The following is a 23,278-nucleotide window of genomic DNA, read 5'->3' as shown; positions in this document are numbered from 1 at the left end:
GAGCAGTTTGCTGATGTCAACGTTGTGAACAGAGTGCCCCATATGGTATGGGAAGGCATAAGTTATTGACAACAAACTCAATTGTTTTATTGTTGGCCATTTGAAAGCACAGAGACACCGTGACGAGATCCTGAGACCCAGTGTCGTGCCATTGATCCGCTGCCATCACCTCATGTTTCAGCATGATAATGCACAGCCCCATGTCGCAAGGATCTGCACACAATTTCTGGAAGCTGAAAATGTCCCAGTTCTTCCATGGCCTGCAAACTCACTAGTTATGTCACCCATTGAGCATGTTTGGGATGCTCTGGATCAACGTGTTTGACAGCGTGTTCCAGTTCCCACCAATATCCAGAAACTTTACACAGCCATTGAAGAGGAGCTGGACAATATTCCACAGGCCACAAACAACAGCCTGACCAACTCCATCCAAAAGAGATGTGTCGCGCTGCATGAGGCAAATGGTGATCAAACCAGATATTGACTGGTTTTCTGATCCACGCCCCTACCTTTCTTTAAAAAAGGTATCTGTGACCAACCGATGCATATCTGTATTCCCAGTCATGTGATATCCATAGATTAGGGCCTAATTTATTTATTTCTATTGACTGATTTCCTTATATGAACTGTAACTCAGTAAAATCTTTGAAATTATTTGCATGTTGTATTTATATTTTTGTTCAGTACATATTGAACAAATCCACCTTGCATCGATTAAGGTTCCAAATGTTATGGGCCCTCTAAACTGGTTCTGTGCCCCACCTTGGTCACCCCATTCATAATATTCTTGATACCAACCTGGTCTCTGAGCATTTCATATTATTCTGTACATAAAGCCGAGATTCTCCATTTAATATGATATGTTATGTTCGGCAGTGTAGCCTAGTGGTTAGAGCGTTGGACTAGTAACCAGAAGGTTGCAAGTTCAAACCCCCGAGCTGACAAGGTACAAATCTGTCGTTCTGCCCCTGAACAGGCAGTTAACCCACTGTTCCTAGGCAGTCATTGAAAATAAGAATTTGTTCTTAACTGACTTGCCTAGTAAAATAAAGTAAAAATAAATAAATTAGACAGATGGTTACTTAAGGCAAAAACTAAATTAGGTCTGGTTGGGTTAGATGGATGGGCTTATGACACAAATGTCTAGCAACCCAAAGGTTGTGAGTTTGAATCTCATCACAGACAACTTTAGCTAATTAGCAACTTTTCAACTACTTGTTACTTTGTTACAACTACTTACCATGTTAGCTAACCCTTCCCTAAACCTTTAATCTAACTCCTAAATTTAACCCTAACCCCTAGCCCAGCTTCCATTATAGAGCTAGCTAACATTAATGGCATAGCTATAATTCATAATATATAGTTTAGAAAATGTGTAACATATTGTATGTTTTGCTCATTTGTAACATATGTATACGTTTTGCAAATTCGTAAAATATAATACAAATTGTAATTCGTAAGACATCATACGAAATGATGGTGATGAAAATCCACAAAATAATACATACCAATACGAAACGTATAATATCATACTGGAGTATCTCGGATTTTTGTACAGACAAATTATTAAATTCGCTGAGACCAGGTTGCAAGCTATATTTCACAAGGTGGATTGGTTCCTTTTGGGTCATATCTTTAGAAACTCCAGGTATACAGCCTTTTATTCTAGTCCCAGCAATAGCCTAACTAACCCCCTACATATTAAACGCGTTTCTCATTTACATTTATCATTATATGTGCTTCAGTCACAGTACCATCAAGATTTACAGACGCTCCGTTCGGATCTGCGCGCCTCATTGCAGAAACATGCGGTCGCGACATTTTTTTTAATCAACATTATATGCCGTGGTGGTGTCTAACGCTGGCGCATGTCTTGGCGCAGACGAATTTGCCTTTGATAATGCTTTTAATCGTCGCAATTGAGATCTGAGCAGATACTGCCTTCATCTTTCAAACCTTGACGTATCACACATTGATTCGCTGTCACAGCCAAGATGGTAGGACACTATCCAACTAAAGTTGCATTGATTGAGCCAACTCAAATTGTTGAATGCGCCTTCTAGCACATGTACTAGCCTACTGAAGTTAACCCAAACCCCCACAGTAAAAGTAGGATAAGACACGAGTCTAGGTAATTTATTTATCCTCACCCTCTCCATATTTAGCGCGTCGATCACTGTCTCTCCCGCCCCAACGGACACCTCGGCCGCGTTTCCGTTGGACGGTTGAGACTGCTCGCTCCATCTGGTCTCGGCTGCATGCAACATATTCCACAGGTTGGGGTTGCATGTCGACGATGACAAGGTAGTAGCACCACCCTCATCTTCTGTATGCAGTTCGGGAAACATGACCGGTAAGGTTAGGTCTTTATATGGAGAAGGAGCATCAGTCTGTTCAGATTTCTCTGACATAACTGGACTGGTGTTGTGGTGACTGAACTAAATAACCTCTTCTTTTGAAAGTATGAAAAAAACATAGGTAAGGGCGGGTCTGAGCAGAGGTAAGTACCCACATACCTTCCACATCCCAAAGTGATGACTATGGTGACTTTGAAAATGATGACCTTCCACATTCCAAAATGAAGACAGATTTGACTGTCTATGTTTATGACCCTGATGACCCATTTCACTCTGCCAGTATGTGTTCATTTTCAACACATAACACACAAAGAAAAAGGCACAATGACATGTGTTTACAGTAAACCCTGTAGTCATGATAGCCACACAGAGAGGCAGATCACATCCACATGAAGGATTTAGGCCCACAGCCCAAACATTTATTTTGTAACTTCCATTGAACAACCCCTCACTGGATGGCAGTTCAGTGAAAGGTTCACTGGACTGCCATCTATTAAACAAAAAGAAGGTTGCAACACAGACAATGATGAAGATAGTCAGTAGTCTTTACTGTCAGGGTGAGTGTTCAGGAAGTCTTTGCTCTGCCCTTCATGGGGCAAATCAGGTGCTCCGGGGGTCGTTTCCGAGGTAACCGGTAGCAGAGGGTGTGTCTGCGGAGCATGAGGAGAGGCGGCAGGGGCAGGCTTTGGGTGGTGGAGGTGTGTGTCATTCCTGTCTGAGGGTCCTCTGTCTGCGGCCCATATCGTCCACGCCTTCAACACACAAACACACACACGAACACATATGTGACTTGTTCCAGGAAACTAGGCGTATGTCGCGCGTCACTACTTCACAGGGGAACATCAACTTTTTTATCAAAATGTGTTTTTTTGGCAGAAATGCCTTCTTGAACATGTGAACTTTCATGTGCCTTAATAACAAACTTGTATGCCATCTGTAAATGGGCAATTGTTATTTTACTGCTGTTCTTTAATTACTTGTTACTTTTATTTCTTATCTGTATTTTTTAAAACTGCATTGTTAACAGGGCTCCGGGCAGCCGAGCGGAAATGGAGGAAAACTCGCCTCCCTGCGGACCTGGCATCCTTTCACTCCCTCCTCTCTACATTTTCCTCCTCTGTCTCTGCTGCTAAAGCCACTTTCTACCACTCTAAATTCCAAGCATCTGCCTCTAACCCTAGGAAGCTCTTTGCCACCTTCTCCTCCCTCTTGAATCCTCCTCCCCCCTCCCTCCTCCTCCCTCTCTGCAGATGACTTCGTCAACCATTTTGAAAAGAAGGTCGACGACATCCGATCCTCGTTTGCTAAGTCAAACGACACCGCTGGTTCTGCTCACACTGCCCTACCCTGTGCTCTGACCTCTTTCTCCCCTCTCTCTCCAGATGACATCTCGCGTCTTGTGACGGCCGGCCGCCCAACAACCTGCCCGCTTGACCCTATACCCTCCTCTCTTCTCCAGACCATCTCCGGTGACCTTCTCCCTTACCTCACCTCGCTCATCAACTCATCCCTGACCGCTGGCTACGTCACTCCCGTCTTCAAGAGAGCGAGAGTTGCACCCCTTCTGAAAAAACCTACACTCGATCCCTCCGATGTCAACAACTACAGACCAGTATCCCTTCTTTCTTTTCTCTCCAAAACTCTTGAACGTGCCGTCCTTTGCCAGCTCTCCCGCTATCTCTCTCAGAATGACCTTCTTGATCCAAATCAGTCAGGTTTCAAGACTAGTCATTCAACTGAGACTGCTCTTCTCTGTATCACGGAGGCACTCCGCACTGCTAAAGCTAACTCTCTCTCCTCTGCTCTCATCCTTCTAGACCTATCGGCTGCCTTCGATACTGTGAACCATCAGATCCTCCTCTCCACCCTCTCCGAGTTGGGCATCTCCGGCGCGGCCCATGCTTGGATTGCGTCCTACCTGACAGGTCGCTCCTACCAGGTGGCGTGGCGAGAATCTGTCTCCTCACCACGCGCTCTCACCACTGGTGTCCCCAGGGCTCTGTTCTAGGCCCTCTCCTATTCTCGCTATACACCAAGTCACTTGGCTCTGTCATAACCTCACATGGTCTCTCCTATCATTGCTATGCAGACGACACACAATTAATCTTCTCCTTTCCCCCCTCTGATGACCAGGTGGCGAATCGCATCTCTGGCAGACATATCAGTGTGGATGACGGATCACCACCTCAAGCTGAACCTCGGCAAGACGGAGCTGCTCTTCCTCCCGGGGAAGGACTGCCCGTTCCATGATCTCGCCATCACGGTTGACAACTCCATCGTGTCCTCCTCCCAGAGCGCTAAGAACCTTGGCGTGATCGTGGACAACACCCTGTCGTTCTCAACTAACATCAAGGCGGTGGCCCGTTCCTGTAGGTTCATGCTCTACAACATCCGCAGAGTACGACCCTGCCTCACACAGGAAGCGGCGCAGGTCCTAATCCAGGCACTTGTCATCTCCCGTCTGGATTACTGCAACTCGCTGTTGGCTGGGCTCCCTGCCTGTGCCATTAAACCCCTACAACTCATCCAGAACGCCGCAGCCCGTCTGGTGTTCAACCTTCCCAAGTTCTCTCACGTCACCCCGCTCCTCCGCTCTCTCCACTGGCTTCCAGTTGAAGCTCGCATCCGCTACAAGACCATGGTGCTTGCCTACGGAGCTGTGAGGGGAACGGCACCTCAGTACCTCCAGGCTCTGATCAGGCCCTACACCCAAACAAGGGCACTGCGTTCATCCACCTCTGGCCTGCTCGCCTCCCTACCACTGAGGAAGTACAGTTCCCGCTCAGCCCAGTCAAAACTGTTCGCTGCTCTGGCCCCCCAATGGTGGAACAAACTCCCTCACGACGCCAGGACAGCGGAGTCAATCACCACCTTCCGGAGACACCTGAAACCCCACCTCTTTAAGGAATACCTAGGATAGGATAAAGTAATCCTTCCCCCTCCCCCTTAAAAGACCTAGATGCACTATTGTAAAGTGGCTGTTCCACTGGATGTCATAAGGTGAAAGCACCAATTTGTAAGTCGCTCTGGATAAGAGCGTCTGCTAAATGACTTAAATGTAAATGTAAATGTTAATTAGGGGCTCGTAAGTAAGCATTTCACTGTATTCGGCCCATGTGACTAATACAATTTGATTTTTGAAATACAAATACAATTGTTCAATTACGAGCCTAGTTGGTTTAGCCACAGAAAAAGGGGGAGCAACCTTCCCGCTAGCCATTATTGGCTGAGATAATGGACATGCCGAGAGATGAGTTCGGATTGGTCTGCCATGTAGCAGCTTCTGTCTATTTGAGCTGGTCAGTATGTGTAGGTAATCCTGTCTAACGCAGGTGTTTATATATATATATATATATATCGTGTAGTAGAGCTGCATAAGTGTTGCTCTCCACTTTCTGGAGGACCATGTTTTGAAATCAGTAGAATTAGAGTATGATAGCTGAAGAGATGGAGATAACACCTGTCTCCGGATTACATCTTCAAACTAAGTAAGGGCAACCGTGGCATCCATGACAGGGAGAAGCATCCATTCCATCTATACGGGTAAAATAGACTAGCTAGCTACATTTTCAGTTATTACACATTTCTAATTTTGACAGAAAGTTGTTTTCATTTCAAGTTAAAGTGTACTATTAGCTAGCTAGCTAATGTTATGTGTGTGATCTGTGTAGTAATATTATTTGTATATCAGAGCCATTTGCTTTGCTAGTTATAGCCTAATGTTAGCTAGCTAACGTTGAACCTGGTTTGTTAGCTACCTGCAGATTCATGCAGGGTTGTAACTTCATGAGTTGGGATTATGGTTCATTGTTTAGCTAGCTAGCTACATGATTTAACAAAATACTCCACTATGCAAGTATCCATTTCAATAGGGTGAGTAAAATGGTCAGTGAGCTGTTCTCTCATTTATGTCTGGAAGTAGCTAGCAAGCTAGCCAGTTAGCTTGGGTGCTTGACTGCTGTTAGGACAGAACGCTCGGATAAACCCTTAAAGAGATGGGTGAGGCTAAAGCTTAAGAGGTTGTGAACGTTGCTGAATGGGTGTAGACAAAGAAGAGCTCTCCAGTAGGTACCAAAACATTCAACGGACATTTTCTCAAAAGTGAGGATACAAGTTTACAACTTTCAAAGCAGAATTACTTTCCTATTGTTCCTCAACCATAGCGTACGATGTACCATTTTCTAGCTCTGAGTCTCTTCTTTTATCCATTGTAAAAAACACAATTTCTAATTTTGCTAAATAAGACTGAATCGATCCACTCAGTCACATATATAGAAAGGAATTTGTCACTATTCTACAATTATTCACTGTTTTAAGACTGAGCATGTTTTAACCATGCATATACAACAGCATATACTGTACATCTCTACAAAGATTACCGTTTAAAGCCACTAGGGGGCAGTATGTTGCCCTGGCTGTCCAGGGGTGGAGCCCTCAGGTGACTGAGCCAGAGCAGCCTCTCTCTCTCCCCCCACTCAGGGTCCACATCCTGGGGTGAGTCTGCTCGGCTCCCCCTGGCCCCGCTCCAGTTCCTGTGGATGTACACCTATATTTGTCCTGCACTCTTTTTATGTGAAAGCTCGTCATTGAGATTTCCAATGTATTTTTAACAACTGGCAAATAAACTTGAAGGAACTATCCAAAAACAACCCCTACCCCTGAATACTACAAGAAGTGCCTATGGGTAGGGGCTGTTTTTGGATGGGGCTGAACTTGCCTGGGTCTCCCCCTCCACTGGAAGAAGAAGCGTGCCAAGGTATGGGGGCCCATTCTGGAAGGAGGAGGTAGAGAGAGGCGAGGCAGGCTGGCCTCCCTCTGGGGCTTACGCTGCTCCCTCTCAGCCCTATCCCTCCACCTCTTCTCCTGCTCTTCGCTGTTCTCCACTTGCACCCAGTGCAAGAACTCCAGTCGAGGTTGGGTAGGTGGGAGGGGCAAGTAGAATGATTCCCTGGGAGTGGCCAATGAGTTGGTGACCTGGGCTTTGTGGGCGGTACCTCTCGGAGGGCCCTGCAGGACCAGACGATGCTGCAGGCGAGGCTTGAAGCCTGGGTACCTCATCTCCATGTTGCTGCACAGTAACACCCCTCTCACACTAGCCTGAACTCTCCTACTCTGTAGCTACAGCAACACCTTTTCAATTACCTGTTGCTGCTGGCTGATGAAGTCACTTTGTTTCTATAGCAACATGGTCATTGTTGTCTGTCACTGAAAAAAATAGAGTAAATGGAATAATGTCATTCTAATTCTAGAAAACAACAAGCAAATATAAGTAACCCGATTGTAACGTTTCTGAGGTGGGTTTGCTGTCAACAGTCTGAGGGTTTAAAGTTTAAGGTTTCAGATTAAAAGGATAAAGATAAAAATCTACCATTGCAATGTTATGGACATTAAAACCTTACTGGAGCATCAACAGCCATAATCTACAAGGCCAAAGAGAACTCAATGTAACTTGATGCGTTTGATTTACTCCTCTGAACTCAACAATCTGTTACAAATCTCACACATGCAAATGCACACACAAAAGCTTCCAACTCATCTACCAATGCAGGCTGCCTAGCAACCTGTTGCTATAAGATACTGCTGGGCCTGTCGCCATGGCAGCAGATTCTCACTCTCTCTGCAGCGTTACAACACACACACACACCGCACCATTTAGCTGTCCTGTGGCGAGCGTTTCATAAGTCCTTGAGCCTTCCCCGGTCCAGCGAACACCTGTTGTGTACAGAATTCAAATGAGACACACACACACAGAGAGACACACACACACACACAGAGACAGACACACAGAAAGAGAGAGACAGAGGCAGAGAAAGCGCGAGAGAGAGAGAGACAGAGATATACATAGAGAGAGAGAGCTAGAGAGAGAGAAACACAGAGAGAGCTAGAGAGACAGAGAAACACAGAGAGAGAGAGGCAGACACACACAGAGAGACAGACACACAGAAAGAGAGAGACAGAGGCAGAGAAAGCGAGAGAGAGAGATATACATAGAGAGAGAGCTAGAGACAGAAACACAGAGGGAGTGAGACACCGAGAGAGAGCTAGAGAAACAGAGAAACACAGAGCGAGAGAGAGGCAGACACACACACACAGAGAGAGACACACACACACAGAGACAGACACACAGAAAGAGAGAGACAGAGGCAGAGAGTGAGAGCTAGAGAGACAGAGAAACACAGAGGGAGTGAGACACCGAGAGAGAGCTAGAGAGACAGAGAAACACAGAGGGAGTGAGACACCGAGAGAGAGCTAGAGAAACAGAGAAACACAGAGCGAGAGAGAGGCAGACACACACACACAGAGAGAGACACACACACACAGAGACAGACACACAGAAAGAGAGAGAGAGCTAGAGAGACAGAGAAACACAGAGGGAGTGAGACACCGAGAGAGAGCTAGAGAGACAGAGAAACACACAGAGACAGACACACATGAATAGAAAGATTGAGAGACACACAGATAGAAAGTGAGAGACATAGAAAGAGAGACAGAGATAGAGAGAAACAGGGATATAAAGAACAGAGTGAGAAAGACCCATCATGATTCTACATTATCAGATCATGGTATCAATCATGTCATTGTATCATATCATTCATTAATATGAGATGCATTGTCTTTTGGCTGATGCTGACGTACAGTTTGCTTACACTGAAATTAAACCCTAGAAAGTCAGACGTGTGTGTATGTGTTTGCTTTAATGCTTAACCCTGACATATGACTTGAATCATTCCCTGGATGTGACACTGCAACATGCTTCACCTCAGCCCTAACTGAGGGTTATCATAACAGTGCATATGATTCACAACCATGACTCAGTGTGAGTAGACCACACACATACACAGAGAGGGGAAAGGGAAAGGAGGATACCTAGTCAGTTGTACAACTGAATGTCTTCAACTGTAATGTGTCTTCCGCATTTAACCCAACCCCTCTGAATCAGAGAGGTGCGGGGGGCTGCCTTAATCAACATCCACATCTTCGACACCTGGGGAACAGTGGGTTAACTGCCTTGCTCAGGGGCACAACATATTTTTACCTTGTGTAAGGGTGTGAACTGGTGGCAGAGAAGTCAGACACAGGAGAGAAATAACTGTGTTTCCAACGGCGCAGTTTATTTACCAAAAACCCACCGGAAAACAGAATAAAAATCAATGGGTAACAACCTGCCGCACACCAGTACAGACGTACACATACAATAACCAATCACCAACAAGGACATGAGGGGGAACAGAGGGTTAAATACACACCAGTACAGACGTACACATACACTTACAATAAACAATCACTGACAAGGACATGAGGGGAAACAGAGGGTTAAATACACACCAGTACAGACGTACACATACACTTACAATAAACAATCACTGACAAGGACATGAGGGGAAACAGAGGGTTATATACACACCAGTACAGACGTACACATACACTTACAATAAACAATCACTGACAAGGACATGAGGGGAAACAGAGGGTTATATACACACCAGTACAGACGTACACATACACTTACAATAAACAATCACTGACAAGGACATGAGGGGAAACAGAGGGTTATATACACACCAGTACAGACGTACACATACACTTACAATAAACAATCACCGACAAGGACATGAGGGGAAACAGAGGGTTATATACACACCAGTACAGACGTACACATACACTTACAATAAACAATCACCGACAAGGACATGAGGGGAAACAGAGGGTTATATACACACCAGTACAGACGTACACATACACTTACAATAAACAATCACCGACAAGGACATGAGGGGAAACAGAGGGTTAAATACACACCAGTACAGACGTACACATACACTTACAATAAACAATCACCGACAAGGACATGAGGGGAAACAGAGGGTTAAATAAACAACACCAGTGAGGGGAAACAGTTAAATACACACCAGTACAGACGTACACGTACACATACACTTACAATAAACAATCACCGACAAGGACATGAGGAGGGGAAACAGAGGGTTAAATACACACCAGTACAGACGTACACATACACTTACAATAAACAATCACCGACAAGGACATGAGGGGAAACAGAGGGTTAAATACACACCAGTACAGACACATACACTTACAATAAACAATCACCGACAAGGACATGAGGGGAAACAGAGGGTTAAATACACAACATATAATTGATGGGATTGGAACCAGGTGTGATGGAAGACAAGACAAAACCAATGGAAAATGAAAAATGGATCAGCGATGGCTAGAAGGTCAGCGAAGTCGACCGCCGAACACCGCTCGAACAAGGACAGGGACCAACTTCAGCGGAAGTCGTGACACCTTGTCAGTTTGGGGATTCGATCCAGCAACCTTTCGGTTACTGGCCCAACGCTCTAACCACTAGAGGGAAGGATACGAGAATTAAAAAATATGAAGGAGAGCAGATGTGAAGAGAGGAGAGACGTGAAGAAAGGAAAGACGCAGGAGAAAAATATGAGAGAACAGGAAGCAGTGCTTGTTTTCTCTCTCAAATGTTTTCACTCCCAATGTTGCTATGACGACCTCTCCTCTAGATTCCTTTTCATTGTGCTACCTCTCATCCCTCATTCTCACTGCCTTTCAGCCTGCAGGGCGCGTGCATGTGTGTGTGTCTCTGTGACATGCTTTTCTGAAACTTAGTTGCTCAGCTCCCATAACCCCCTAACTTTGGTTACACTTCTCCTCAGAGTGCTTCCATCCTTCCGTCCATCCAATCTTCTCTCTCTCTTTCTCTCTCTCTCTGCTGTCCATATTGTGCGTTATGTGATTAGGTAAGACTAGGTAAACTTAAACATTTAACACTAAACATGACATTCAATCCTGACTTGGAATAGGGTTAGATGGGTTAGGATTTAGGTTAGATGATTAAAATAAATATATATTTATATATCTTTATTTGTATTTGTAGATTTGCAGCTCTATCATACAATAGACACTCACACACCTACCGTATATAGTTCAACAAGGCTTTGCTGCTCAAACTCAGAGCTGTGTTGAACTATGTAGGCAGGTGACTTGTTAGGGTTTGTTGGGAGAGAATGGAAACTTTTGTGCAATCCTTTTGTCTTTTCTTCTCAATTGTCAGCAGTGGCACAGGAATGGCTGAGGGCATACACACAGTGGCACAGGAATGGCTGAGGGCATACACACAGTGGCACAGGAATGGCTGAGGGCATACACACAGTGGCACAGGAATGGCTGAGGGCATACACACAGTGGCACAGGAATGGCTGAGGGCATACACACAGTGGCACAGGAATGGCTGAGGGCATACACACAGTGGCACAGGAATGGCTGAGGGCATACACACAGTGGCACAGGAATGGCTGAGGGCATACACACAGTGGCACAGGAATGGCTGAGGGCATAAACACAGTGGCACAGGAATGGCTGAGGGCATACACACAGTGGCACAGGAATGGCTGAGGGCATACACACAGTGGCACAGGAATGGCTGAGGGCATAAACACAGTGGCACAGCACAGGAATGGCTGAGGGCATACACACAGTGGCACAGGAATGGCTGAGGGCATACACACAGTGGCACAGGAATGGCTGAGGGCATACACACAGTGGCACAGGAATGGCTGAGGGCATACACACAGTGGCACAGGAATGGCTGAGGGCATACACACAGTGGCACAGGAATGGCTGAGGGCATACACACAGTGGCACAGGAATGGCTGAGGGCATACACACAGTGGCACAGGAATGGCTGAGGGCATACACACAGTGGCACAGGAATGGCTGAGGGCATAAACACAGTGGCACAGGAATGGCTGAGGGCATACACACAGTGGCACAGGAATGGCTGAGGGCATACACACAGTGGCACAGGAATGGCTGAGGGCATACACACAGTGGCACAGGAATGGCTGAGGGCATACACAGTGGCACAGGAATGGCTGAGGGCATACACACAGTGGCACAGGAATGGCTGAGGGCATACACACAGTGGCACAGGAATGGCTGCATACACACAGTGGCATAGGGCACACAGTGGCACAGGAATGGCTGAGGGCATACACACAGTGGCACAGGAATGGCTGAGGGCATACACACAGTGGCACAGGAATGGCTGAGGGCATACACACAGTGGCACAGGAATGGCTGAGGGCATACACAGTGGCACAGGAATGGCTGAGGGCATACACACAGTGGCACAGGAATGGCTGAGGGCATACACACAGTGGCACAGGAATGGCTGAGGGCATAAACACAGTGGCACAGGAATGGCTGAGGGCATACACACAGTGGCACAGGAATGGCTGAGGGCATAAACACAGTGGCACAGGAATGGCTGAGGGCATACACACAGTGGCACAGGAATGGCTGAGGGCATACACACAGTGGCACAGGAATGGCTGAGGGCATACACACAGTGGCACAGGAATGGCTGAGGGCATAAACACAGTGGCACAGGAATGGCTGAGGGCATACACACAGTGGCACAGGAATGGCTGAGGGCATACACACAGTGGCACAGGAATGGCTGAGGGCATACACACAGTGGCACAGGAATGGCTGAGGGCATACACACAGTGGCAGGAATGGCTGAGGGCATACACACAGTGGCACAGGAATGGCTGAGGGCATACACACAGTGGCACAGGAATGGCTGAGGGCATACACACAGTGGCACAGGAATGGCTGAGGGCATACACACAGTGGCACAGGAATGGCTGAGGGCATACACACAGTGGCACAGGAATGGCTGAGGGCATACACACAGTGGCACAGGAATGGCTGAGTGGCAGGAATACACACAGTGGCACAGGAATGGCTGAGGGCATACACACAGTGGCACAGGAATGGCTGAGGGCATACACACAGTGGCACAGGAATGGCTGAGGGCATACACACAGTGGCACAGGAATGGCTGAGGGCATACACACAGTGGCACAGGAATGGCTGAGGGCATACACACAGTGGCACAGGAATGGCTGAGGGCATACACACAGTGGCACAGGAATGGCTGAGGGCATACACACAGTGGCACAGGAATGGCTGAGGGCATACACACAGTGGCACAGGAATGGCTGAGGGCATAAACACAGTGGCACAGGAATGGCTGAGGGCATACACACAGTGGCACAGGAATGGCTGAGGGCATACACACAGTGGCACAGGAATGGCTGAGGGCATACACACAGTGGCACAGGAATGGCTGAGGGCATACACACAGTGGCACAGGAATGGCTGAGGGCATACACACAGTGGCACAGGAATGGCTGAGGGCATACACACAGTGGCACAGGAATGGCTGAGGGCATACACACAGTGGCACAGGAATGGCTGAGGGCATACACACAGTGGCACAGGAATGGCTGAGGGCATACACACAGTGGCACAGGAATGGCTGAGGGCATACACACAGTGGCACAGGAATGGCTGAGGGCATACACACAGTGGCACAGGAATGGCTGAGGGCATACACACAGTGGCACAGGAATGGCTGAGGGCATACACACAGTGGCACAGGAATGGCTGAGGGCATACACACAGTGGCACAGGAATGGCTGAGGGCATACACACAGTGGCACAGGAATGGCTGAGGGCATACACACAGTGGCACAGGAATGGCTGAGGGCATACACACAGTGGCACAGGAATGGCTGAGGGCATACACACAGTGGCACAGGAATGGCTGAGGGCATACACACAGTGGCACAGGAATGGCTGAGGGCATACACACAGTGGCACAGGAATGGCTGAGGGCATACACACACACAGGAATGGCTGGCACACAGGAATGGCTGAGGGCATACACACAGTGGCACAGGAATGGCTGAGGGCATACACACAGTGGCACAGGAATGGCTGAGGGCATAGGGCACACAGTGGCACAGGAATGGCTGAGGGCATACACACAGTGGCACAGGAATGGCTGAGGGCATACACACAGTGGCACAGGAATGGCTGAGGGCATACACACAGTGGCACAGGAATGGCTGAGGGCATACACACAGTGGCACAGGAATGGCTGAGGGCATACACACAGTGGCACAGGAATGGCTGAGGGCATACACACAGTGGCACAGGAATGGCTGAGGGCATACACACAGTGGCACAGGAATGGCTGAGGGCATACACACAGTGGCACAGGAATGGCTGAGGGCATACACACAGTGGCACAGGAATGGCTGAGGGCATACACACAGTGACACAAACACACAGTCATTTTCTTTTATACACATGCAGAAGGGAGAAGGAGGAGATATAGGGAGAGAGGGAGATGTGGAACGGTTAGAGAGAAAGGGGAGATGGAATCCGCCGCTTTACACACACACACACACACACACACACACACACACACACACACACAGGCACACACACAGGCACACACCCACACAGTGCATTAAAGTTTATACAATAGCTACCAGGATTCTTCCTCTGCACGGAAGAGATGCTGATGTCTCTGAAAGCTTTTTTGGTTTTAATAGTTCATTCTCTATGTAGCCAGCACTATGCTCCACTAGACAGCTTTTAAAAAGCAAACCAGTGAGCCAAATGGAAACTCACTGAGCCTGCAATTCAGAGGTATTAAATTCTTTTTTTATTTGGAGAGAGAGGGGTAGTAGAGAGGGACAGAAACTCAGATTAAATCATCTTTGGCTTTCCTGCTCAAGACAACTGGCTACTGAGAGAAAGAGACAGAGAGACAGAGAGAGAGAGAGAGAGAGAGAGAGAGAGAGACTCACACATACTGACTGAGATACAGTGGGGTTGGGGAGAGTGCAGATTCATCCTGTAGAGATCTCCCCACAGCCTCAGAGAGAGAAAAGGAGGAATATTTTAAAAAGAGAGAAATACAGAATGGGAAACACATATGTTTTAAGGGGAGAGAGAGGAAGGATGATTTATTGTGGAGCAAGCCATTGACAAGCTGACTGAACATTCCTGGAGAAAAACAACTCTGAAAAGATTGTGGGATAGGAAAAGAGGGACAGAAGGAAATAGGACAGATCGAGAGATGCATGCAGTCAACCGTACTCATTCGATGGTAAGGATTATTGTTCATTCGATGGTAAGGATTATTTTTTTGTGCGATGCAAATGTGTGTGTTTGTGTTCGCTTGGACATATGTCTGGGTTAGACACAGATACACTGGCACTGAGGTAAACACATGGACACACACATGCGCGCGACACACACACACACACACACACACACACAGAATCAGAGCAGTAGAAAGAAAAGAGTGCCATCTGTGATGTGCCACAGTGGTGTCATCTCATTTGTGCTAACTGCTCAGACTCTGTCGTGTTTTTGTGTGTGTGTGCCCGCATGTTTGTGTGTATTGAAGCGATCGAGGCATCAGCATCCAGCACCCTCTAACCCTCCCTCTCTTTTATCACTGTCATTCCATTTTCTTTGCTCTCACTCTCTCCCATACCTCCATCTCCCTCTGTCTGTTAGTACAGATAGCTTAGTTCCACTGCAGATTACTCCTTCATCCCTCCTACTGCAGTCTCAGCTACAGCCAGACAACCTCCTCTAGTCTTCTCCTTTCCTCCTCTCCCACCTTTCCTCCTCTCCCACTTTCATCCTCTCACACCTTTCTTCCTCTCACACCTTTCTTCCTCTCACACCTTTCTTCCTCTCCCACCTTTCCTCCTCTCCCACCAGCAGGTGTGGATAGAGTGTTGGATCAGTAATCAAAAGGTTGTTGAATTGAATCCCTGAGCTGACAAAGTAAAAATGTGTCGTTCTGCCCATGAACAAGGCAGTTAACCCACTGTTCCCTGGGCAGTTAACCCACTGTTCCCTGGGCAGTTAACCCACTGTTCCCTGGGCAGTTAACCCACTGTTCCCTGGGCAGTTAACCCACTGTTCCCTGGGCAGTTAACCCACTGTTCCCTGGGCAGTTAACCCACTGTTCCCTGGGCAGTTAACCCACTGTTCCCTGGGCGCCGAAGATGTGGATGTCAATTAAGGCAGCCCCTCACACCTCTCTGATTCAGAGGAGTTGGGTTAAATGCAGAAGACACATTTCAGTTGAATACATTCATTTGGACAACTGACTAGGTATCCTCATCTCCTCTATCTCCTTTTGATATATTCCTCTTCCTCTCATTTCCTTGACACATGGTCTAGTAGTCTCTCTACCCCTTTCTTTCCATTGTGTGAGTGTGTGTATGTGTTTTATTTCAGACTTCCTCTGTTATCTTAACTGGTAAACACTGCCACCAGGTGGTGACTGGTCATCATCAGTGCACACTTCGCACGCACAAATATTTTCATTCATTCAAAATATAATTAAAGTAAATAAGAAAAGAGGGACAAAAATCAAATAAAATGTAATCCATTGCATATGAAAAGAGACTGGAAATCAAATCAAATGGAATGGTTGAGAGTTGAAAGAACAGGAGGTACTCTCTCAACCTGTCCTCTGGCTATCTAAATGTGTTACAAAACCTGTCCTTAACACATTATCTTCCCCGTCTCTCTCCTTCTCTCTCTCTGCCAGGTCTCCTTAGTGTGTACAGAGCCATGCCCAGTACACCTGTCGCCACAATGTGACAGCGACCGTCTGACCACGGAGACCATCACCTAGACAGTCCACAACACTTTAGATTCCTATGGCACTGTAACCTGGCAACAGCAGATACCTACAGCGCTGTAACTTGGCAACAACACTGAGTCACCTCAATCGAATTGCCACCACTGAATCGACTCCTCTGAATCAACTCCTCTCTGCTGTGAGGATGCTGAGGGTGTCAATGGTCCTACTGCAGAGGCAGCTGGTCCTGTGTGTGTGGGTGTGTGTGTCCAGTGCACTAGTGGTCCATTCCCTGCCATGGAGCGTCTCCTGCCCGGCAGGGTGTGTGTGTCAGATCAAGCCCTGGTTTTCCCCCCAGTCATTGTCCTGCGAGGTTCCAACTGTGGACTGTAACAACCTGTTCCTGATCCAGCTCCCCTCCCCTCTCCCCCTAGACACACACACCCTCTGTCTGCAGAGTAACCTGCTGTCTGCCTTGGAGACACCACTGTTACAGACACTCCCCAACCTCACAGAGCTGGATCTGTCTCAGAACCGCTTCAGCAGTGTTAGGACACTAACCTCAACCCAGCCCCAGACTCCCTTCCTGCGCTCCCTACTCTCCTTGCACATGGAGGAGAACCAGCTCCGGTCCCTGCCCCCTGCCGCCTTCTCTTCCCTGCCTGCCCTACAGGAGCTCTTCCTCAGCCACAACCAGCTGGCCTCCCTGGCTCCTAGAGCCTTCTCTGGCTTGGGCTCCCTGCTGCGCCTGCACCTCAACAACAACCACCTGACCTCAATTGACCCCCTCTGGTTCACCACCCTGCCCTGCCTCCAGGTGCTGATGCTGGGGGGAAACCCAGTGGAGGTCCTCCCTGAACGGGGCTTCCAGGCGCTGGCATCTCTACGCAGCCTGGTGCTGGGGGGCATGGGGCTGAAAGGGTTGCCTGAGAGGGCCCTGGATGGGCTGGACAGCCTGGAGAGCCTGTCCTTCTATGACAACCTCCTCACCACTGTCCCCACACAGGCTCTGAGGAGGCTCCCAGGCCTGAAGTTCCTGGACCTGAATAAGAACCGTCTGAGTCTGGTTCAGACAGGGGACTTCAGGGACCTGGTCCACCTGACAGAGCTGGGTCTGAACAACATGGAGGAGCTGGTGGCCATCGAGAGGGCAGCCATGGAGAACCTGCCTGAGCTCACCAAGCTGGAGATCACCAACAACCCCCGGCTGTCCTACATCCACCCCCAGGCCTTCTTCCAGCTGGGCAGGCTCGAGAGCCTGATGCTGAACTCCAACGCTCTGACTGCTCTGCACCAACACACTGTCCTGTCTCTGCCCAGACTGAGGGAGGTCAGCCTGCACTCCAACCCCCTCCGCTGTGACTGCCTGTTTCGCTGGGTGGCTGAGGAGCACCCTCACACAGATGCTGACGCACACACAGATACACAGATGCCACAGGCTGTGAGGTTTATCCAGCCCCAGGCCACATTGTGTTCTGAGCCTCCAGAGCTGAGGGCTCGCAGGGTGAGGGAGGTGTCAATCACAGAGATGTCAGCCTCCTGCCTCCCCCTCATCCCCCCTGGCATCCTCCCCCCCTACGTGGGGGTGAGAGAGGGGGAGAGGCTGGCCCTGCACTGTCGCGCCCTGGCAGAGCCTCAGCCCACAATCTACTGGGTCACTCCTTCTGGACAGAGACTGGGATCATCCAACAACACCCACAGCCACAAGCCTGCATCCAGACACTACTCCAAGCCTGCATCCAGACCCTTCTCCAAGCCCGCATCCAGACCCTACTCCAAGCCTGGATCCAGACGCTACTTCAAGCCTCGATCCAGCCTCAACTCCAAGCCTGCATCCAGACCCTTCTCCAAGCCTGCATCCAGACCCTACTCCAAGCCTGGATCCAGACCCTACTCCAGACCCTACTCCAAGCCTATCTCCAGCCTCAACTCCAAGCCTGCATCCAGCCAGACATCAAACTACTCCTCCTACCATTCCCACTTACCCAGCCCAGCATCTGGTAATGCCTCTGTCCTCTTTTCCAGCCTCACCCCTTCCTCTCCCCCCCTCCTCCCCTCCCCTGCCTACCGGCTGCTGCCAGAGGGAACATTGGAGATCATCATGGTGACATCCCGGGATTCGGGTCTGTACACCTGTGTGGCTGAGAACACACTGGGGGCCGACACTCACAGTGTGACTGTAGGGGTGCAGGGGCCTGGGAAGGGGTTGAGGCAACAGATGTTGGAGGGTAGAGGATAGGGGTTAAAGAAGAGGGTTTTGAGGGAAGGGAGGTCACATGAGGGCAAGGGTCAAGACAGCAAGCATGAGGAGCAGCACACATATGAGTAAAGCCTAGCTATATAAATAATGAATGATATTATACACATAACAACATAGACACATACTTGCAGTACATCGTTTCCAAAGATAACATCGCTTCCAGGGATGATTTATAGGATAGATATGGCTACCACTCTTGGCGGGGGTGCGGTTGTAGGTGGTTGTGAAGCCCAATCCAGGAGGCACATGTCCTGCCGCAGTTGGGACATGTTAGGGCTGAATCTGGAGATGCTTGTGGGAGTGGTTGGGAGCATTGGGGCCTGTAAATAGGACATATGACACAGTGGAAGTACATACGACAGTGTTGTACAGTCAGATATGTATATATTTTATATATACAGTACATTTGGAAAGTATTAAGACCCCTTGACTTTTTTCACATTTTGTTATGTTACAGCCTTGTTCTAAAATTGATGAAACGTTTTTTTTCTCTAATCAATCTACACACAATACTCCATAATGACAAAACAAAAACAGGTTTTTAGAACGTTTAAAAAATGTATTAAAAAAACAACTGAAATATGACATTTACATAAGTATTCAGACCCTTTACTCAGTACTTTGTTGAAACACCTACAGCCTCGAGTCTGTAATCGCTACAAGCTTGGCACACCTGTATGTGGGGAGTTTCTCCCATTCTTCTCTGCAGATTCTCTCAGGCTCTGTCGGGTTGGATGGGGAGAGTTGCTGCTCAGTTATTTTCTCTCCAGAGATATTCGATGGGGTTCAAGTCCGGGCTCTGGCTGGGCTAATCAAGGACATTCAGAGACTTGTCACGAAGCCACTCTTGCATTGTCTTGGCTGTCTGCTTAGGGTCGTTGTCCTGTTGGAAGGTGAACCTTCACCCCAATCTGAGTACATGAGTGCTCTGGAGCAGGTTTTCATCAAGGATCTCTCTGTACTTTGCTCCGTTCATCTTTCCCTCGATCCAGACTACTCTCCCAGTCCCTGCTGTTGAAAAACATCCCGCAGCTTGATGCTGCCACTATCATGCTTCACTGTAGGGATGGTACAAGGTTTCCTTCAGACATGATTCTTGGCATTCAGGCCAAAGAGTTCAATCTTGGTTTCATCAGACCAGAGAATCTTGTTTCTCATGGCCTGAGAGTCCTTTAGGTGCCTTTTGGCAAACTCCAAGCAGGCTGTCATGTGCCTTATACTGAGGAGTGACTTTGGTCTGGCCACTACTAAGGCCTGATTGGTGGAGTGCTGCAGAGATAGTTGTCCTTCTGGAAGTTTATCCCATCTCTGCAGAGGAACTCTGGAGCTCTGTCAGAGTGACCATCGTGTCCCCGATTGCTCAATTTGGCCAGGCGGTCAGCTCTAGGAAGAGTCTTGGTGGTTCCAAACTTCTTCATTTTAAGAATGAGGCCGCTGTGTTCTTGGGGACAGTCACGTCAACGCTCCAGATCTGTGCCTTGACACAATCCTGTCTCAGAGTTCTACGGACAATTCCTTCAACCTCATGGCTTGGTTTTTGCTCTGACGTGCACTGTCAACTGTGGGACCTTATGTAGAATATATTATCAAAAGTGTCTGTTTTTGTTTTGTCATTATGGGGTATTGTGTATAGACTGATGCGGACATTTTCCACAAAATGTGGAAAAAGGGAAGGGGTCTGAATACTTTCCGAGTGCACTGTATGCATAGGCCTACACATTGACATGGTTTGAGTTTGTATAAAGAGGACACTCAAACTGTGGTACTTGCCATAGAGAAAATAAATGGACTATTACAGGAGAGAAGTATTCTTCACTTACACAAGGGGACAGGCATTTTCCAAACAGTGTCATTTTATTGTAGCCTATCCCTGCCTTCTTTGAGGTTTTGTAAATCTAAGTGGTTAATGTGACCAGCCCTTTCTCACTCCGCCTATTCCATCGGCTTCCTGTCACCTTGCGTTATTCTTCTATCCTACTGCCTTTACATAACAATACCTGGTTTTCCTACCCAGTGTGCCACTTCTCTTTCAAATAGGATTGAGATGTATTAAATTCTATTTTGAGCTATTATTTAAAAAAAGTTGGACTGATTTATGTTGATGGTTTGTTTTCCTGTCCATATTCACTAATTCCCTTATTGCTGGAGGCTGATGAGAGCAATAGATTATGCACTCTCCAAAATGGTAACTGTTGACTACATTGAATTCACAACTCAATATTTCTAACCATCTTTCTATGACAACTTAAATTCATATTTTAATCTAGAACTTTTATCTTTCTACTGGCCATGGACTGTAACAGGAATGGATCGTTATACCCTACATAATTAGAATGTTATGCAGAAGAGCCAGTATTTTTGTAGAAAAAGCACACTAAATTAAACAAAGACTCAGAAGATTATTACTTCTCATTGAACACAGACACAAGTTAACAGAAATGGTGCAAGGAACTGAGCAGTTAGCATCTCAACCGGTGTTAAACTCAGTTTGGCTTCTTTATCTGTCTTCCTCATCTCTGCCTTTCGCAACTTTTACCAAGAAAATGTCTCTTACTCAAGGCATTGATGAATTCTTTTCAGATTATATTTGGTTTTAGGTTCAGGAAAATGTAGTTTAAAAGAATGAACATTTGGACTTGGTGCTAAATGTGCCAGAGTTTGTTATACATTATTACAATTACAGTATAATTAATTAAGTTTATACCATGGCGTTGTTGTATACTCGTTTCTGATTGACTTGAATGGCATTTTAAAACGTGCATTATTTCCCTATAATCAAACGTTATATTTGTACAGTAGAATTCAATGGCTGTAGTTCATTCTTACATGTTCTATGTTTAGCTGCTTTTGAAAGCAAACGTCGAATTGAAAATATTACTGGCATTGCTGAATTCGACTTTCATAATAGCAAGCTAGTACAAATGGGTTGGTTAGCTAAACTAGCAAGTCTGTTTGTTTACCAAGGCAACTACTGTCGCTATCGACTAAACTTACTAGCTGCTTCAGTGAATCTGGAACATATTTCTACCGGCAAATGAACACATTTATACTGGTAAATGTGCTAAATTATAGCCACGGAATAAAAGGGATAATCAATTCGGGGCGCTATGCATTCTCTGAAAAAAAATGCAATGCAGTGGAAGGTTAGCTCACTCCACTAGGGAGTTATGGAACACATCTTCCACGACGTTCATTATTTTCCACAGAACAAATAGCCCCTAGTTGATTATCCCTTACATCTTCTAGTGTGGCAGAAAATAACAAGTGAATTAAACTAGATGCTCCATCTCATACACTACATGACCAAAAGAATGTGGACACCTGTTCGTGGAACATTTCATTTCAAAATCATGGTCAGTTGCTCCCCCTACACAGTTTTTACCCGCTACCCCAGGGCTGCCTAACCCTCTTCCTGGAGATCTACCATCATTGGACTGAAAACCTACAGGACAGTAGACACTTCAGCACTTGACTACACGCTTCAGCACTCGGCGGCCCGTTCTGTAAACTTGTGTGGCCTACCACTTCGCGGCTGAGCCATTGATGCTCCTAGACGTTTCCACTTTACAATAACAGCAATAACAGCAGGGCAGAAATCTTACGAACTCTCTTGTTGGAAAGGTGGAATCCTGTGACGGTGCTACGTTAAAAATCACTGAGATCTTCAATAAGGCCATTGTACTGCCAATGTTTATCTATGGAGATTGCATGGCTGTGTGCTCCAATGTATAAACTTGTCAGTAATGGGTGTTGCTGAAATAGCCGAATCAACTCATTTGAAGGGGTGCCCACATACTTTTGTACATATATTGTATGTGCCCTCATAAACTAGTCCTGGTTGTTTTCTAGGCCCTTCACACAGCACTGTCATTGTTTGCCTGGACTTACTACTTGATGATTTAGTAGAAGGATAGCACTGGCTGCTCTCATACACAACAAAAATAATACAGGAATCATAGTGATCCCATCTTGACCTGGTTCGGTGTCAGATTCGAGGGGGACGGACGTAGTCCATCCTGCCTAAGCAGGTTTTTACCCACAATCACCTTAGCAAGGAACCCTGTGTCTTCGTCTCCCTTCAACCCTCTGACGGAGTAGTGGTGGGCTCGCTGGGAAAAATGGGCAAAGAATTTGTTCTTAACTGACTTG

At 47.2% G+C, this 23,278-nt stretch overlaps 2 protein-coding genes and 2 long non-coding RNA genes across 4 annotated transcripts in view; 1 reads left to right on the top strand and 3 right to left on the bottom strand.

Annotated features, from left to right (window-relative positions):
- The window catches only part of LOC115134171 (putative adenosylhomocysteinase 3), a 51,121-nt gene extending 48,690 nt beyond the window's left edge, over positions 1 to 2,431 (bottom strand). The window contains exon 1 of the mRNA XM_029667873.2: positions 2,151 to 2,431. Within this exon, the coding sequence (XP_029523733.1) occupies positions 2,151 to 2,411 (261 nt within the window). The 5' untranslated portion in view covers positions 2,412 to 2,431. The remainder of the gene's footprint in view (positions 1 to 2,150) is intronic.
- Positions 2,432 to 2,749: 318 nt separating this feature from the next.
- Positions 2,750 to 6,886, bottom strand: LOC135573271 (uncharacterized). Its single transcript, XR_010464636.1, has 2 exons — positions 6,737 to 6,886; positions 2,750 to 3,109 (listed from the first exon to the last, which is right to left on the bottom strand). It is a non-coding gene; the product is annotated as an uncharacterized LOC135573271 (long non-coding RNA).
- Positions 6,887 to 7,079: 193 nt separating this feature from the next.
- LOC115134729 (uncharacterized) lies at positions 7,080 to 9,592 on the bottom strand. The gene is made up of 3 exons (XR_003864365.2): positions 9,394 to 9,592; positions 8,007 to 8,069; positions 7,080 to 7,562 (listed from the first exon to the last, which is right to left on the bottom strand). It is a non-coding gene; the product is annotated as an uncharacterized LOC115134729 (long non-coding RNA).
- A 5,491-nt stretch (positions 9,593 to 15,083) lies between these two features.
- On the top strand, positions 15,084 to 22,195 carry LOC115134728 (leucine-rich repeat neuronal protein 2-like). The gene is made up of 2 exons (XM_029668918.2): positions 15,084 to 15,369; positions 16,837 to 22,195. The coding sequence occupies exon 2, from the start codon at positions 17,075 to 17,077 to the stop codon at positions 19,106 to 19,108; it is 2,034 nt and encodes a 677-aa protein (XP_029524778.1). The 5' UTR covers positions 15,084 to 15,369; positions 16,837 to 17,074; the 3' UTR covers positions 19,109 to 22,195.
- Positions 22,196 to 23,278: the final 1,083 nt, after the last annotated feature.

Source organism: Oncorhynchus nerka, linkage group LG9a (genome assembly GCF_034236695.1).
Source record: "Oncorhynchus nerka isolate Pitt River linkage group LG9a, Oner_Uvic_2.0, whole genome shotgun sequence".
Classification (NCBI taxonomy): domain Eukaryota; kingdom Metazoa; phylum Chordata; class Actinopteri; order Salmoniformes; family Salmonidae; genus Oncorhynchus; species Oncorhynchus nerka.
Note: the sequence above shows the minus strand (reverse complement) of the source record. Positions and strands in the feature narration are given on the sequence as shown.